Raw genomic sequence first — 15,317 nt, forward strand, 5'->3', positions numbered from 1 at the left:
TATTCCTTGTTTCTTGGCCATCCCGATAAACCCTCAGACACAGTGACTACAGGACCTTGTTTATTGTTTTATTTGTTCCTTGACTACATTGTCTTTGACCTAGAATGGTATAAAAAGCAGACTGGAAAAAAAAATAAACTTCCTTCAGCTTCAGCACTGGATGCAGTCATGTTATAATGTTGTCTAATTGTCTTTTCTTCCTTTAACCCTCACTCCTTCCCTCGGGACCCTGTTGACTGACTTAACTAGTGTGGTCAGTTTAATGACTTTTTTTAAAAAAAGATTTATTATTATACATAAGTACACCATAGTTGTCTTCAGACACAGCAAAAGGGGGCAGCAGTTGTGAGTCACCACGTGGTTGCTGGGATTTGAACTCAGGGTCCTTGGAAGAGCAGTTAGTGCTCTTACCTGCTGAGCCATCCCCCACTCCCCCACTTAATGCCATTTTAACAAGGCCTTGGGCCACTCCACTCTCAATGATGCTGAGAGTCAGGGCAACAGAGAGGAGTCTGTAGTCCAAGGAGAGAATGCTCATTGGGAATCGTCAGGCCGAGATGACAGAACAGAAAGGCTATGGAGGGCATAGTCAGAAGTGGCCTGCAGTACCAACTTGAGCTTTTTGGGCTGGGGCTTGTCCTAGTCACAGACAACCACACTTCCTTCAGGCCTTAAATCTAGTGTGGGGTGACTCAACCAGTGTGGCAGGCTGGTTTTGAAGATGCAATGCCCCATATCTCAAGTGCTATACAGTTTAGCCACCATATTGAGGAGGGTCTATTGTTTGAGACTCAGCCATTCTAGGGACCAGAAAACAAGTAGCAATCAATATCAGAGATCCTGGGGACTCCCTGCCATTGTGTTGCCATGGAGACAGCCACAAAGTCATGGAAAGGGGGAGGGCCAGATGTAGACCCAGGGAGAGATTGGAACACACCTCAGAGAGAGGAGCCTGGGCTAAAGAATGCAAAGTTCTTATCACCACCTTCTGCTAGCTTGCACACTGCAATGGAAACAGAAAGCTCTGAGCACAGGCAAACTGCCTGGTGAGTTTGAAAGTGCCAGCAGGCAGAGTGTAAGGTCCCCTCCTCTCTTCTGCATGCACAACTCCTACTGACCCCACTCTCTGACATGTCCGTTAGGACATTTACTACCTCTTGGTGCACAGAAGGGTAGAGGGAATGCTCCGGGAAGCATGGAAACGAACAGGTTACAGGCTATAAACCCCACTGGAGTCAATGGCAGCAGATCCTGATGCATGGAGACAGGGACGTTCTAAAGTTATCAGCACTGACCACGGTAACTCAATAGTGACCAGCAGGCCTCAGATGGAGTAACTCTCACCCAGGCTCCACCAGGGTTAGAGGTCCTGAAAGAAGCTGCCACACTTCACACACACACACACACACACACACACACACACACACACACCAGCATTTTACCTTTTTATTATATTTTACTATTCCTTTTTTTAAAAGATGTATGTATGTATGTATGTATGTATGTATGTATGTTTGTATGTATATGAGTACACTGTAGCTGTACAGATGGTTGTGAGCCTTCATGTGGTTGTTGGGAACTGAATTTAGAACCTCTGCTCGTTCCAGTCAACTCTGCTCGCTCAGTCCCTGCTCGTCCCGGTTCAAAGATTTATTATACCTAAGTACACTGCAGCTGTCTTCAGATGCACCAGAAGAGGGCGCAAGATCTCATTATGGGCGGTTGTGAGCCACCATGTGGTTGCTGGGAATTGAACTCAGGACCTTCAGAAGAGCAGTCAGTGAGTGCTTTTACCCACTGAGCCATCTCGCTAGTCCCACTATTATATTCTTTTATTAATCTTTATTTTGTCTTGGCTCTTAACATTCCAATGGCTGATATTAAAATGGTTGAATTGCTACATAAAGAACTGGAAAGCCTAGTTTCAACAAACGAAAGATGGAAGCCAGGCAGCGGAGGGGCACACCTTTAGTCCCAGCACTCGAGAGGCAGAGGCAAGGGGATCTCTGAGTTCAATTACGGCGTGAATTCCAGGCCAGTCAGTCAGAGCTACATTAAAAGAAAAAAGATAAATGGAGGCTGGAGAGATGGCTCAGCAGTAAGGGTGGGTGCCAAGTGCCCTCACAGAGGGCCCACATTTGGTCCCCAGCACCCACATGGTGGCTGATGACCACCCGTACCTCCAGTTCCACAACATCCAACTCCTCTCCTGATCTCTGCAGGCTTCTGCACTTGTGTCGCACACAATCATACATTTGGAAGCACACACAGAACATTAAATATGTTGCCTTAGTAACAAATGACCTCAAAAGACTTCAGATGAAGTCAACTCATAAAGCTTGGAACATAAAGCTTAATAAAGTAACTTAATAGAATTACAGACAGACAAACAGAATGCCTTCTAAACAGACAAGGAAGGGCTGCTGTGCTGGTGTTGAGACTGTGCACCTCCGAGTTCCAGGGTAGCCAGAGGGGGATAGGAAGGCACCACTCTATTCTGTATAATAAAGACATCTCTACCCCCATGGCTGAAAGGAGTCTGCTGTACGTGAGTTTCTCTGTACACACCATCTGTTTGTTCTGTTAGCACCCATTCCACCTCGCCCGTCCATCACAGATGCCCCTGGAGAACAAGGTTGGTACTGGCAGAGGTAGCTAGACTCGGGGTTCAAACAACTGCCTGAGCCCAGACACACCAAGAATGCCAGAGATAGGGAGGGTCAGATGTCACAAGTCTTAGAGATCTGGCTGTGCCTCCAGACAGAGGGGCAAGACTGAGCTCTACAATGGCTCCACCCACTGTACCCTTATAAGGTTGACTGACTGGAGAGGTGTAGACAGGTTTAAGACTGTTAGTTAAACTCCTGAGAATGCTGGTGTTGAATACAGAACTTAAAGATTCAGCCTTCTATGGCTGTACAGGCTGTTTATCTTAACCCCCAGGAGGCAGAAGCAGGTGAGTGAGTGTGAGTTCAAAGCCAGCCTACTCTACATTGTAAATTCCAGGCCCACAAAGGCTATATACAGACAGGCTTGATCTCAAAACAAAAAAACCCAAAGCAAATCAAAGGAAGGTTTCTGTTTGTCTCCACTCACTGGTCTTGGTAATGAAATCCCACGTGCCAGGAGTCCAATGAGAGTAACAGGTTTCTGACATGAATGACCACAGGTTCATTTACAATCGGCCATGTCAAGAATCCTGGGTATTCCTGGAGCACGCACACACACAGCACTGCAGTCTCTCCACACAGCAGCAAACTTGCTGTGGTAGCCCAATGAAACAGCCCATGGATGAAGCCCTGTGAGATTTCTGGGAGCTTGTAACTTGCTCCTCCATAGGGCTGTGCCTATGCCCCACCCACATGTAGCGAATGGGAGTGGGTTTGCTTCAGACTTCAATTTGGTTATTTGCAAGTTTCCAAGCACGGATCACCCTGTGACTACATACAACTTGGACTCAAGTGAACTTTGCCTAATTCTCAGGATATAAACTGTCTGATGCTCTGAATAAAGTTGGCCATCACACGACTTTTGTCTGCCTCATTTTTAGGCTCGGCTCTCAGACGTGGACCACATCTGCCATCTTCTGAGGGTTCTGCCTGCTTCTTGTCTCCCCATGGAGCATGCCGGGGTTACAGATGTTTGTATACCACCTCTGAAACACCTTAGACCAGATTTGCAGCCACTATGTTATAGATTAGGGCTTTTACTGCACACACAGAGTTTTCTGCTCTTGTAAGAAAATGATGCATACTGCATACTCTACTCCCTACTGTCACTCAGCATGTCAGCATCAAACTGGTATCTTTGAATAGCATTTATACAATGTTGGATTTTAAAGATTGTTTTATGTGTTTGCCTGTATATACATACATGTATGCATGCCACATGCATGCTGGAGGTTAGAAGAGGGTGAACTGTAGTTACAGGTGGGTGTGAGCCTCCACGTGGGTGCAGGGAACCAAACTTGAGTTCTTTTCCTGAACAGCCAGTTGTCTTAACTGCTAAATCTTCTCTCTAAGCCCCAGCTATGGGCTTTAAGAATTAATATCAACATTTCTCAAGCTACTACTTATAGTAGAAAGGGGAATGTCTCCTAAGGCTCAGCTGTTTAGCTGCTAGCCTGTGGTGCTTACAGAGAGAAGAAAAGAATGCTACTAAGCCATTCAGTTAGCCCTGTAGAAAACCCAGAAAAGACAGATTGACAGACAGACACGGAAGACCAACCTGATGACATAGACACAAAAATTCTCAACAAAATATTAATCAAATTAAACAATGTATTTTAGAAATCACATTCTAGCCGGGCGTGGTGGTGCATGCCTTTAATCCCAGCACTTGGGAGACTGAGGCAGGTGGATTTCTGAGTTCGAGGCCAGCCTGGTCTACAAAGTGAGTTCCAGGACAGCCAGGGCTATACAGAGAAACCCTGTCTGGAAAAACCAAAAAGAAAAAAAAAAAAAAAATCACATTCTACAGCTCATGACAATGGCTCAATGGTTAAGACCCCATAGTGTTCTTGCTGAGGATAAAGCTGGGTTCCCAGTACCCACATCAGGTCGAAAATAACCTCCCGGGCTGGTGAGATGGCTCAGTGGGTAAGAGCACCCGACTGCTCTTCTGAAGGTCAGGAGTTCAAATCCCAGCAACCACATGGTGGCTCACAACCATCCGTAACGAGATCTGACTCCCTCTTCTGGTGTGTCTGAAGACAACTACAGTGTACTTACATATAATAAATAAATAAATCTTAAAAAAAAAAAAAAAAAAAAAAAAAAGAAAATAACCTCCCAAACTGCAGCTCCAGGAGATCAGACACTTTCTTCTGACCCGACAGGCACCTGCATGAACAGATAGATGCACACAGATACACGCATACACATAGTGAGCAATATAAAGGAAGCCGGGTGCAGTGGGTGCTTGCCTTTAATCTCAGCGCTATTAAGGCAGAATCAGGTGAACCTATTGAGCCTGGGCCACGTACAGCGAGCTACTTCATGTTTCAGTCTCAGAAAAACAAGCAAGCAAGCAAACAAAACAACAAACTCACCCACAAGAAGAAAAAAAACTAAGTTCCATTCCAAGAATATAAGAGTCAGGCCTTTCAACCAAACAGAAATGGCTTGCCCACCTCTATGGTCTTGACAAAGTTAAACATCACTTCAAGATAAAAGACCCAGAAAAAAAAAAATGAGAATACCAGAACACACCTCACCACACCGCAGGATGTGTATAATAAACGTGAGCCTCACAGTATGATAAATGGGAAAAACAAAAGGTTATTTTCTCTAAAACCAGGAATGAGACCAGGGTGTCCAGTCTTGTGGGGTGGGAGAAAGAAGTAAAAGATATGAATGGAAAAGAGGAGGAGTTTCTAAATCTCACATCCTAGCACATCCTCCCTGTACTGTTATGTTCAAAGTAACCAAGACCTAATAAAGTGTCCTGTCAGCCTTGGGAACGCACAGCATTTTACCAAGTTAGAGCGTGGCAGGCCAGCCAGCCTGACTGTAGAACCAAGTATCAACAGACATGTTTCCATCAGCTTCAGAATCAGGTGGAAATGTAGGCCGTCTTTCCTGATCGCAAATCCTTCCAGAAGGTTCCCTGGCAACTTAGCTTGAGTGCTGTGCAAATGGAACTCCTCTCTCAAACTTTGTGACTGTCCAATTACATATTAAATGAAAACAGATCAAATGGAGTCTGCGAGCTGAATACAAGAGGCTGAGGAACAGTCAGTGCCATCAGAAGGCGAGTTCATGCATGCCTCCAGCTACGAGCATGCACCAACATCAACACCCACTCATGAGCGAGCTCTGGTGTCATCCCAAGTGTGTCCATGCCTTACCCAAATCATTTCGGATCATCGTGCCCTCCTGTCGGTTCCCCATAACAACAATCTAACCCCACCATGCCAAACTCCTTATTTGTAGCCGGTAAGGAGACTTTCACTAAATCCAAGGTTAACATCCGTCCATGGTGACAAAGCAGGGACAGACAGCACAGCGGCCACACCTACCTCCAAGGACCAAGCTTCTCTACTTGAGAGTTCACCTCCCAGCGCACCCATTTTGCAGCTATCTGGTCACTTCAACACCACCGACCATGGTTAGTTGAGTGTGAGTGTCACCTCCCAGCTCACCCGTTTTGCAGCTATCTGGTCACTTCAACACCACTGGTCACAGTTAGTTGAGTATGAGTGTCAAAACCAAGCCCCGTCCCTGCTTCCACCTCTGCTTCTGTCACCTCGCTTTTAACATTACCTATGTGGCAATAAATCCCACTGGTCTGACCTCTGTGAGATCTCATGGATTCTTATCATCTTGACTTGGTTAGCTTACACTGTGCAACTTTATATACAAGTTTGTCTGCACGTATGTATGCTTACCACACGTGCCCAGTGACTGAGTTCAGAAAAGGGATTCTGGGCTGCCTCTAGACAGCATGGTTCAACTGTGTGCCGGGCTTACTGAGGCTATACAGCGTGCGTTCCTACCAGAAGTCACGTTGGCCTATCAAAGAGACACTTCTGAGATGAAATAGTTGCTCATGAGGTAGACAGCTCTAGAAGAAACATTTGAAAAGGCTGGTCAGCAACATTCCCCATATCTCTAGAAGCTCCCATTACAACTGCTCAGCTGCTACTGACATTTCTAAATAACAACATGGGGGCACAGGAGCACTTGAGAGATGGAAATACTTGCTGAGAGCAGTGGCTGTGGGGACTCTAGTGAGGCTGGGGTACCCACGCTGCATTAGTGTCAGTCTCACGCTAATGAAGCTGGTGTGCCCACACTGCTTATGTGTGAACAGGTGTAAGGGAATGACAACCCACTGGTGGCAGTGTATTCAGCCAGGAATGAGGGTGATGTCAGCCAGCCAGTGTCCACACAGGGAGCAGAGAAAGCTTTAATCTTTGCTTTCTGATGAATCAGTGCACTCCAACTTTATTCACAAAATTATTTCAAATACTGTACAAAATTGCCTTCTTCTGTATGTATAAAGTGTGTGAACCATTAATGAATGTTGTATTAAACTTGGGGTGTGCCCATTAGATATCATTAGTAACTACTCTAAAACCCAAAACTACTAATCAATTTTGGTCCAGCCATTTCAGGTAAGGACTGTGCTGGTTTGAATTGTTTGGTCCAGAAAGTGCCACTGTTAGGAGGTATGGCCCTGTTGGAAGAAGTGTGTCGCTGGGCTTTGAGAGACCTTCCTCCTAGCTGCCTGAAGCCAGTCTTCTAGCAGCCTTCAGATGAAGATGTAGAACTCTCAGCTCCTCTTGCACTATGTCTGCCTGGATGCTGTCATGCTCCTGCCTTGATAATGGACTGAACCTCTGAAACTGTAAGCCAGCTCCAATTAAATGTTGTCCTTATAAGACTTGCCTTGGTCATGGTGTCTCTTCACAGCAGTAAACCCTAGACAAGGCAGAGATGCTTTGAGCATAATGAGATTTCTGTTAGCCATAATGGACTTTAGAATTCAGGAGTAGGGTAAGTCTCTGGCATACTGTTATGACCCAGCCTACAGATAAACTATGCTCAGAAGAGGTTTCTGCTCTCTGTAACATACTCTATGGCCCTGTAACAACTCCAACCTATTTCTACTGGCTCTTTATTATTTTATTTATTTTTGAGACAGGGTTCTCTGTATAGCTCTGGCTATCCAGGAACTCACTCTGTAGACCAGGCTGGCCTCAAACTCAGAAATCTGTCTGCCCTTGCCTCCCAAGTGTTGGGATTAAAAGTGTGCGCCACCACTGCCCAACGGCTCTTTAATTATTGCAGCTGCTTTCCCATAATAAAAAGAAATACTATTTGTTAAAACGAAACACACAGAGGTCAGGGAATCTTTTGTGAGCTCAAGGCTAGTCTGGGATATATGGTAATAATCTCTTTCATTACTATGTTTCAGCCAAACTTGAAATCCATGATGAAAGTACTTTTCCCTTTCTTCTTCTGACACCTAGGATCTCACTGTTTATCCAGACTGGCCTCAAAGTCTGTACGCCACCCTAGTTACAGGCACTACTCCTGGCTTGGGATTAGAAAGACTGCTTCTATCTGGTAACTTAGGTTTAGCGTTTAAATTTCACCATGCCCATTTGTTTCTCTGTGTGTTCTAAGGATTCAGCGTAACAACCCACACCCGCATGCCTCGCTGTCCCCACACCTGTGTGCCATGCTGTCCTCATGCCCGTATGCCATGTTGTTCGCACGCACACGATGATGCCCTCTTTGCCCATCTAAGAGTCCCAATCACAGGCGCTGCTGTTCTTACATGGGGGTCATTATAAATAAACCTACTGTGAGCTGAAGACATCAAGCCAAAAGCACACTTGAGTAGACCTAATGTCTAGACAGCTCACTGCAGTAACTCTGTCCTTGCAGGTTAGGACAGCTCACATTTGTTATCTCACTACTTAGGATCAGTGCAGATTCCTGGCCAGTCTGGGACACATAATGGATTTCAGAGTAGCCACAGCTACAGAGTAAGACCGTGCTGGACAAACAAGCCCCAGAGCCCACAAAAAAATTTGTTGTTGTTGTTGTTTGAGCTATTGTTTCTCTATCCTGGAACTCAAAGATCTGCTTGCCCCTGCCTCCTGAGTGCTGGGATTAAAGGAGTGCACCACCACTCCCCAGCTCCCAGACAAAAGAAATCTCTAAGTTTTCACAGAATCTAGGTAAAGCAAATATGTTTTACATTAAGACATACTGAGAAAAAACAAAGACATTTTCTACAAAAGAGGCGAGACAACCAAGTGTAAAAGCTGGAGATTTATTGTTATTTGGAGATTAATAAATCAAACTGCTTTTGACACTGCCCCACCTGCATATTGCCATTCACCAGTACAAAGTCTTCCAACCACAGACTGAGGCGTAAGGCAGAGAGAGCACACACATGCAGGCTGTGCCGACCTCCTCAGTCATGCCTCCACCCTGACCTTTGTACATGTTTTCTTCCCAGGTAAAGTGTCAGAAAAGTATACAGTCTGGGGCCAACCTGCCTCTCAACCTTTTAATATCAAGCAACTTACAGAAGTTATAGAATTCACCTTCTATTTCCCTTGATTTTACTTGTCTGAACTCACTTTAGATTATTTAACATTATAATTTTGGGCAACCATACAAGAGAGACTACAGTGACCTAAGATAAGAGAATACTGAACCAGAGCCAGTCACATATGTCACCGACCCTAACGCTGTATTTTAACTGGTCCCAAAGGAATGTATCACCCCAACAGTTTGAGAGTTAGGCAAGTAGAACGTCTTTGGGGAAGGAAGAAAGAGGCTATAGAATAGCCAAACGTACTCAAAATTGTTAAAACGGCTCTTTTTCACCCAAATGACACTACTATATGCATAGAATCTTCACAGAATCTTAATTGCCAGTATTACCTAGTTCAGGCTGGCCCAATCCAGAATAGATTCTGTTTCACCCCTCCCCCACCCCCTTCTGAGGCTCCGAACAGCACGACATTCAACTATTTCTTAATAGAACTAGCCAAACACTTGAGAAACAAGTGGCTCACTAATCATTTAAAATCGAGGTATTGCCTATGAATGAGAAAGCTGATAAACCCAAGAGACAGCTCTACTTTTATATGGCAATTAGAACCGAAACATCCGCACTTCCAGTGAAAGCGACATTTCAATAAACTCAATGCTGCGTAGACGACACCTACGGGGAGCAGGACGCCCCAGCAAACACATCAGAGCATGATACAGTGCTCCTCCAGTCGGCACAAGGAAAGGTAATTTACAGCCATTATATAATGCTGAGATATTGTTACATTATGTTGTCTGTACAATTAAATGTCCCTAAAGAGATAACCAGAGTTAGTTTTTCTTTATTTTCCACACAGACTAAATGGCACTTCTGCTGAGATGTTTATCAAAGATGCTGTAAGATTCTACACAATTAGGAATCCTTATTGTACTTTTTTAGTTACAGAAATTTTGCTTAGATGGCCTAGAAATGTGCAATAATTTGTATTGTATACAAATAAACAAAATTGTCAGGAGTATAAATCTTACAGCATCATTTGCAAAGTGCATGCCAAAGTCACAACAAGCACTATTGTACCAGAAATCATGGGGCGCGCAAATGATCTGCTTTTTAATGCCTTTATTCTACATAAATTACTACCATAGGGTTATGTTTAAAAAGCAAGTTAGTTGGACAGATGCAGGACAAAAATTTGTTCACCCAATTAGAAAAGGTGATATTTTTTTAAAAATTACAATAAATGCCAAGTGTTTGATGCATGCAGCAGCCTTAACCAGAAGAAACATTGATTCCCACTGTTCCAAAAAGACACAGAAACCCGCCCGTCGTACTGCACTCTGCCTCCAGATACTTCCTATTGGTTTCCTTTATAACAGCACAGAATCCCAATGAAATAAAGCATGTTATTTTAAAGATTTAAGAGCCGTTATCAAAAATAAATTACATTTTCTCAGGATAGAGAGATGCTGCTATGACGGCTGGGAGCCCAGCAACCTTTCGATTGCTGCATTGATGTCGCCCCCTGTGGCTATCAGAGCTTGCAGGTTTGCTTCACGGTTCAAGAATCCCATGGCACTGAGTTGTTCCAGTTGTTGCTGAAATCTGACTTCTGGACTCTGCAGCTGTTGAAAAGAACAATGAAGCACAATCTAAGGAGAGCCGGTCTAAACTATACCCAGGTCACCTTGAAAACAATTTAAGGAGAGCCAATCTAAGCTATACCCAGGTCACCTTTGCAAGCATCAACTGCTTTCTAAATAATGCTGGCTGGGCTGCTGAGCTTTCTTTAAATTGCTACTGTGCCTTGAGACACAGCCACTGTATTTGGTTATTTTTTTTTTGTATTTGGTTATTTATTAGTTATTTATCTAAAATACACAACCATCTGCAATTATTTAAAAAAATTAACTTCCAGGCGTTAGCCTATAATTTAACCCTACATTTGTAGTGCATATTTACTTCAAATGAGCAAAATATGATTTAAAATAATTTATAAATATCTATCATATTTAAAAGCTGATTAGCAGTTTACTTTAGAATAGTTTATTCCTAAACCATAACAAATTTTTAAAAAACCCTACAGGCTGTAGTGAACACACAAGGGCTTTGGATTTGATTCCCTGAAACCCCTTCTTTCTTTTCCCACAAAAGGTAAAGCAAGCTTGATACATTTCACTGCTTCAGAGCCTTGTGAAGTAGCAGGAACCATGCAGACAGTTTAGAATGAGATACTTTCCTTTGTATTAATACTAAGTGTACTTCAATTACAACACCAGCTCGCCTGATAGCATGCCTGCTGTCCACAGAAGTTAGAGGAGATGACGAACTATATTACAGATGGCTCTGAGCCTCCACGTACACACTGGGTATAGCATCTGGGCGCTCTGCAAGCATGGCCAGTGCTCCCTCTCAAGCCAGCCTTCTCTCCAGGCCCCTTTAATGGTAAATTCTTAGGAAAGACAACAAATGTTCACAGGTGTAAAACTATCACTAAAGGGTCCACAACACACAGGAAGTGCTGGAGCAGTGGATAGGCTCCAATAGGAAGCCTAGATAGAGCTGTTCTGAAACACTGACAATATTTTTAGATTCTCCCTGATAAACTCTTATAAAACTTATTTCAAATGGCTTTGAAGAAATTACTTCAAAACTCATATTTTATAAGGCTACTTCTAAATACTATACCATTAGATTGAAGAATTCTTTCCTTTGTTATGTGCTATAGCAACAAAATTTGTTTTTAGATTTATTATCCTTGAATGTGCTTTTCATCTGAAAATTTGAAAAGGAGAGCAAGGTGGGTAGAGAAACGCATCGTCACCTGAGGATTCACCCCCGCAAGGGCCTGCAGCATCTGCTGGATAAACTGCTGGTGGCCTGGCTCAGCAGTGCCCCCTTGGGGGTTCGTATCTTCACTAGGTGCAGTGCTAGGTGCATTGGTTCCGGAAGAGCCTCCAGAATTGCCTGCTGCCAAGCCAGGAGTAAACCTAGGGAAAGCACAGGCAACCCCATCAGGTCACACCTTAACATAATAGTAGTTAGCTTATTTTCTTAAAAACAAGCAGATGTAACTTTGAAAAGTGACTAAAAACAACTCAATAACCAAAATAAAAGGCAGAATGATATTCTCAGAGAAATGCGCCTACCCTGGGATGAGGCCAGGAGCTTCTGTGGCCAGCGTCTGCAAGCCCTGCTGGATCTGCAGCAGCGCCTGCATGGCTCTAGGATTCGACATCGCTGAGAGCGTGTCGGGGTTCTGCATCTGAGGAGGAAGGAAGCCCAGCGGTTACCAAAGAACAGAAAGCAAGGCAGGCACATATTTCCAACTCTGCAACATTTCGAAGAAAATCTAAAACCTTTTACACCCAGACACCATATTTCTTCCCAAGAAGAAACCCTCCTCCTCTCTGACAGCAAATTCCATACACAAACCATTACTCGACTTACTAGCAAGCCTGCCATAAAAGCTGTTTCCAGAGTGAAGACAAGGAGGAGCTATCCCAGAAGCCACATAGCCCCTTTCTCCAACAGAAGAAAAACATTTTCTACGCAATTCCAAATGCAAATTTATTAGATGGTGGTAACCTGATGACCTTGTCTTGTCTACTGCTATTCTAACAATCTTAGGAGTCGCCATCTGAAACAACCATTGCAAACCTGAAATCAATGCATCGCTCCTAGTTTAGCTTCTTGGCTTTCAAATCCCCATACCTGACAGACAAGGAGTTTCTACTGTGCAGTAGACCAAGGACAGTCACTAACCGTGGTGATGACTTGCTGGCAGGGAGCGTCTACCACTGCATTAATAGACCAAGAACAACCGCTAACCATGGGTAATGACCTGCTGCCTAACAGTGGTTTCAACCAGGTAAGAACCCCGACAACTATCAGTTTCAGAAACACCAACACCACTTTTATGTTTCTAAATAGCACTGTGACAATCTTGGGAAGTGTTTTTTTAAACCTTCCTTAGGTGACAACACCAACTCACTAATTCTGATTGTGAGAAAATGAGGTCTACTCCTAGAGAACAAGCATTCTACTAATTTGGAAGAAAATGAGACATTACAACAAAAGCCAACCTGAGGGCAGCACCTTCCTATCACTCAAAACTAGTCCGAACTGTACAGTGTGTGTAAAGATGCACTTCAAGGTTAGCACAGTGAAGGGAAATGGCCTATGATATCAACAAGGCGTTCAGAACCCTAAATCCTCATGCGCAAAAGCAACACAGTTCTCAACTCATAGGAGGAGTGACATGGTCCGGGAGGGTCAGGCTCAGTGCCTACTAGAGGGTGGAACCACACGCTCCTGTGCACTGTGCTATCTGTCAGCCACGGAGAAGGACACTCTCGCTCACCACCAAACCTTTCAAGCAGAGCATTACAAGGACAGCAGCGTCTTCTCTTACTCACTTGTTGGAGGAAAGTTGGGAGCTGTTGTCTCATTTGTTCTTGAAGCTGAGGATTTCCAGCAAATAGGGGATTATTCAGCATCATCTATGGGGCAAGTATTCAAACAATTTTAACTGGAAATATCTGAAACAAGTAAGGTACCTGGTTTAATTTCTACCTTCCTCCAAGTGCCTAAATTGGCACTTAAAGGGAGGGAGAACAGAAATAAAAAAAAGGCAGGGAAGTTCTATCCACAAGGAGCTCAGGGGAAGAAATGAAGGGAAGGAAGGAAGGAAGGAAGGAAGAAGAGAGGAAGGAAGGAAGGAAAGAAGGCAGGCAGGCAGGCATCTTCTCTTTCAACGAGAATGGTGGGTGATGGATGACATGCAGTGCCCTAAAAAAATAAAAGCAATTGTTTTGTCTCCTTTTCCTTGAACAAAGGTGTGAATTTCTGCCTTTGAAAAGAAAAAACCTGGGAGTGCCAGGCTCTCAGGAAGATATGCTTTCTGCTACACTACAGAGTAAAAGAAACATCAATATGTAACAGCTTAAACATGGCTTGCTTAGAAACTTCAACACACAAACAGCAAGCAGAGAGAACACCCAGGTCTAAGACCATTGGATCTGCCTGCCCACCACTAACAGTTGCTGTTAGGTCCAGAATAACCACAAAGCAGCAATCAACTTGTCAGAGAAATGGAGCTGCTAGGTGAAAACCAGTCCAAACTAGCACCAGCCATCCTCAGGGAAGTGCTTAGATACCTAAGCCGCAGAGAGGTAAATGAGAAAGAACACCGAGATTAACTAACGTCTGGCTTCCACTTCACTAGCACCACAGTAAAAACGGGGGACACCTAGCCGTCAACGTATGACCAGTATTAACATGATGTGACTGCCTGGGGTGAGACCGTCATGCACAATAAGCAAACCAGAAACTACAAGGTTCAAAAAAGACAAATTGCATATTGCTTCCCAAAGATTACTGATGGCCCCTTTACCTGTCCAAAGTCTGGGGAGGAAATGATCTTTGCCCTCAATTAGGCAACCATACTAAATAACAACTGTATGTAAATCCTGTCTTAAAAAAAAAACAACTTCTCCCATCCCTCCTTCAAAGTGGATTATTTAATTTCAAAGCAGGAAACAGTTGGTGTCTTATGGATACAGAGTGTACTTTAGAGTAAGCAGCAAATTACCAGAACCTGCTCCAGGCCAGGGACGCCTCTTTTTAAGTCTTCCGGGCAAATGCTCGTTTGTTACGAGGCTGTTAATCAGTTACCACATTTACTTTCATCTTAAATTACTCAACTAGTATAGAAAAAGCTTGTCTCACACACACACTCACACATACACACCTTTTTATTTATCATACTTATTATATTTTCCTCACTTACCTGAACCTCCATTCCACAATTCAGTTTCTACATTTAACATAATTAAATATTTAAGTTGAAAAGAATACCCACTATGAACGTGAGCAGCGGCATCAGAGCACACTGTAAGCTGGGAAGGACTCTATCATAAGGGCATCACCTTGACTGCCAGGGTTTTGCTTTACTGCTAGCAGACAACAGCTGCGAAGCACCCAGGTCCCCTACAGACAAGAGTGTGCTCACTAACGAGGAACCAAGGATAAGGCACACACTCAGGGTTAACTGAATACATACTTGAAAATATAGGTCACTTCACACACCTCCACATCTCAGGGACCCAAGTGACAAAAATGCTTAGCACGCATTAACATCAAGCACTTAATTAATAAATTCACAAAACCACACAACAACCCATACCATGCACGTTTTGAGATTAACATTATCCAGATGCATTGTCCTTTAAGTATTTGTTGTTACATAAGTCATCACCAAGGACCGACCCTACCTCAACGACATCTGCTATACCCTTGTA

At 43.8% G+C, this 15,317-nt stretch overlaps 1 protein-coding gene across 2 annotated transcripts in view; it reads right to left on the minus strand.

The window, feature by feature from the left end:
* Nucleotides 1–8,767: 8,767 nt before the first annotated feature.
* Ubqln1 (ubiquilin 1) overlaps nucleotides 8,768–15,317 on the minus strand; it is a 39,498-nt gene continuing 32,948 nt past the window's right edge. The window contains exons 8-11 of one of the 2 annotated variants that reach the window (NM_026842.4): nucleotides 13,434–13,517; nucleotides 12,165–12,280; nucleotides 11,840–12,005; nucleotides 8,768–10,640 (exon numbers count right to left, since the gene is read on the minus strand). In NM_026842.4, the coding sequence (NP_081118.4) occupies nucleotides 10,488–10,640; nucleotides 11,840–12,005; nucleotides 12,165–12,280; nucleotides 13,434–13,517 (519 nt within the window). In that variant the 3' untranslated portion in view covers nucleotides 8,768–10,487. The remainder of the gene's footprint in view (nucleotides 10,641–11,839; nucleotides 12,006–12,164; nucleotides 12,281–13,433; nucleotides 13,518–15,317) is intronic. The other variant, NM_152234.2, reaches the window with a different exon arrangement.

The sequence above is a fragment of the Mus musculus genome, chromosome 13, assembly GCF_000001635.26.
Source record: "Mus musculus strain C57BL/6J chromosome 13, GRCm38.p6 C57BL/6J".
Classification (NCBI taxonomy): domain Eukaryota; kingdom Metazoa; phylum Chordata; class Mammalia; order Rodentia; family Muridae; genus Mus; species Mus musculus.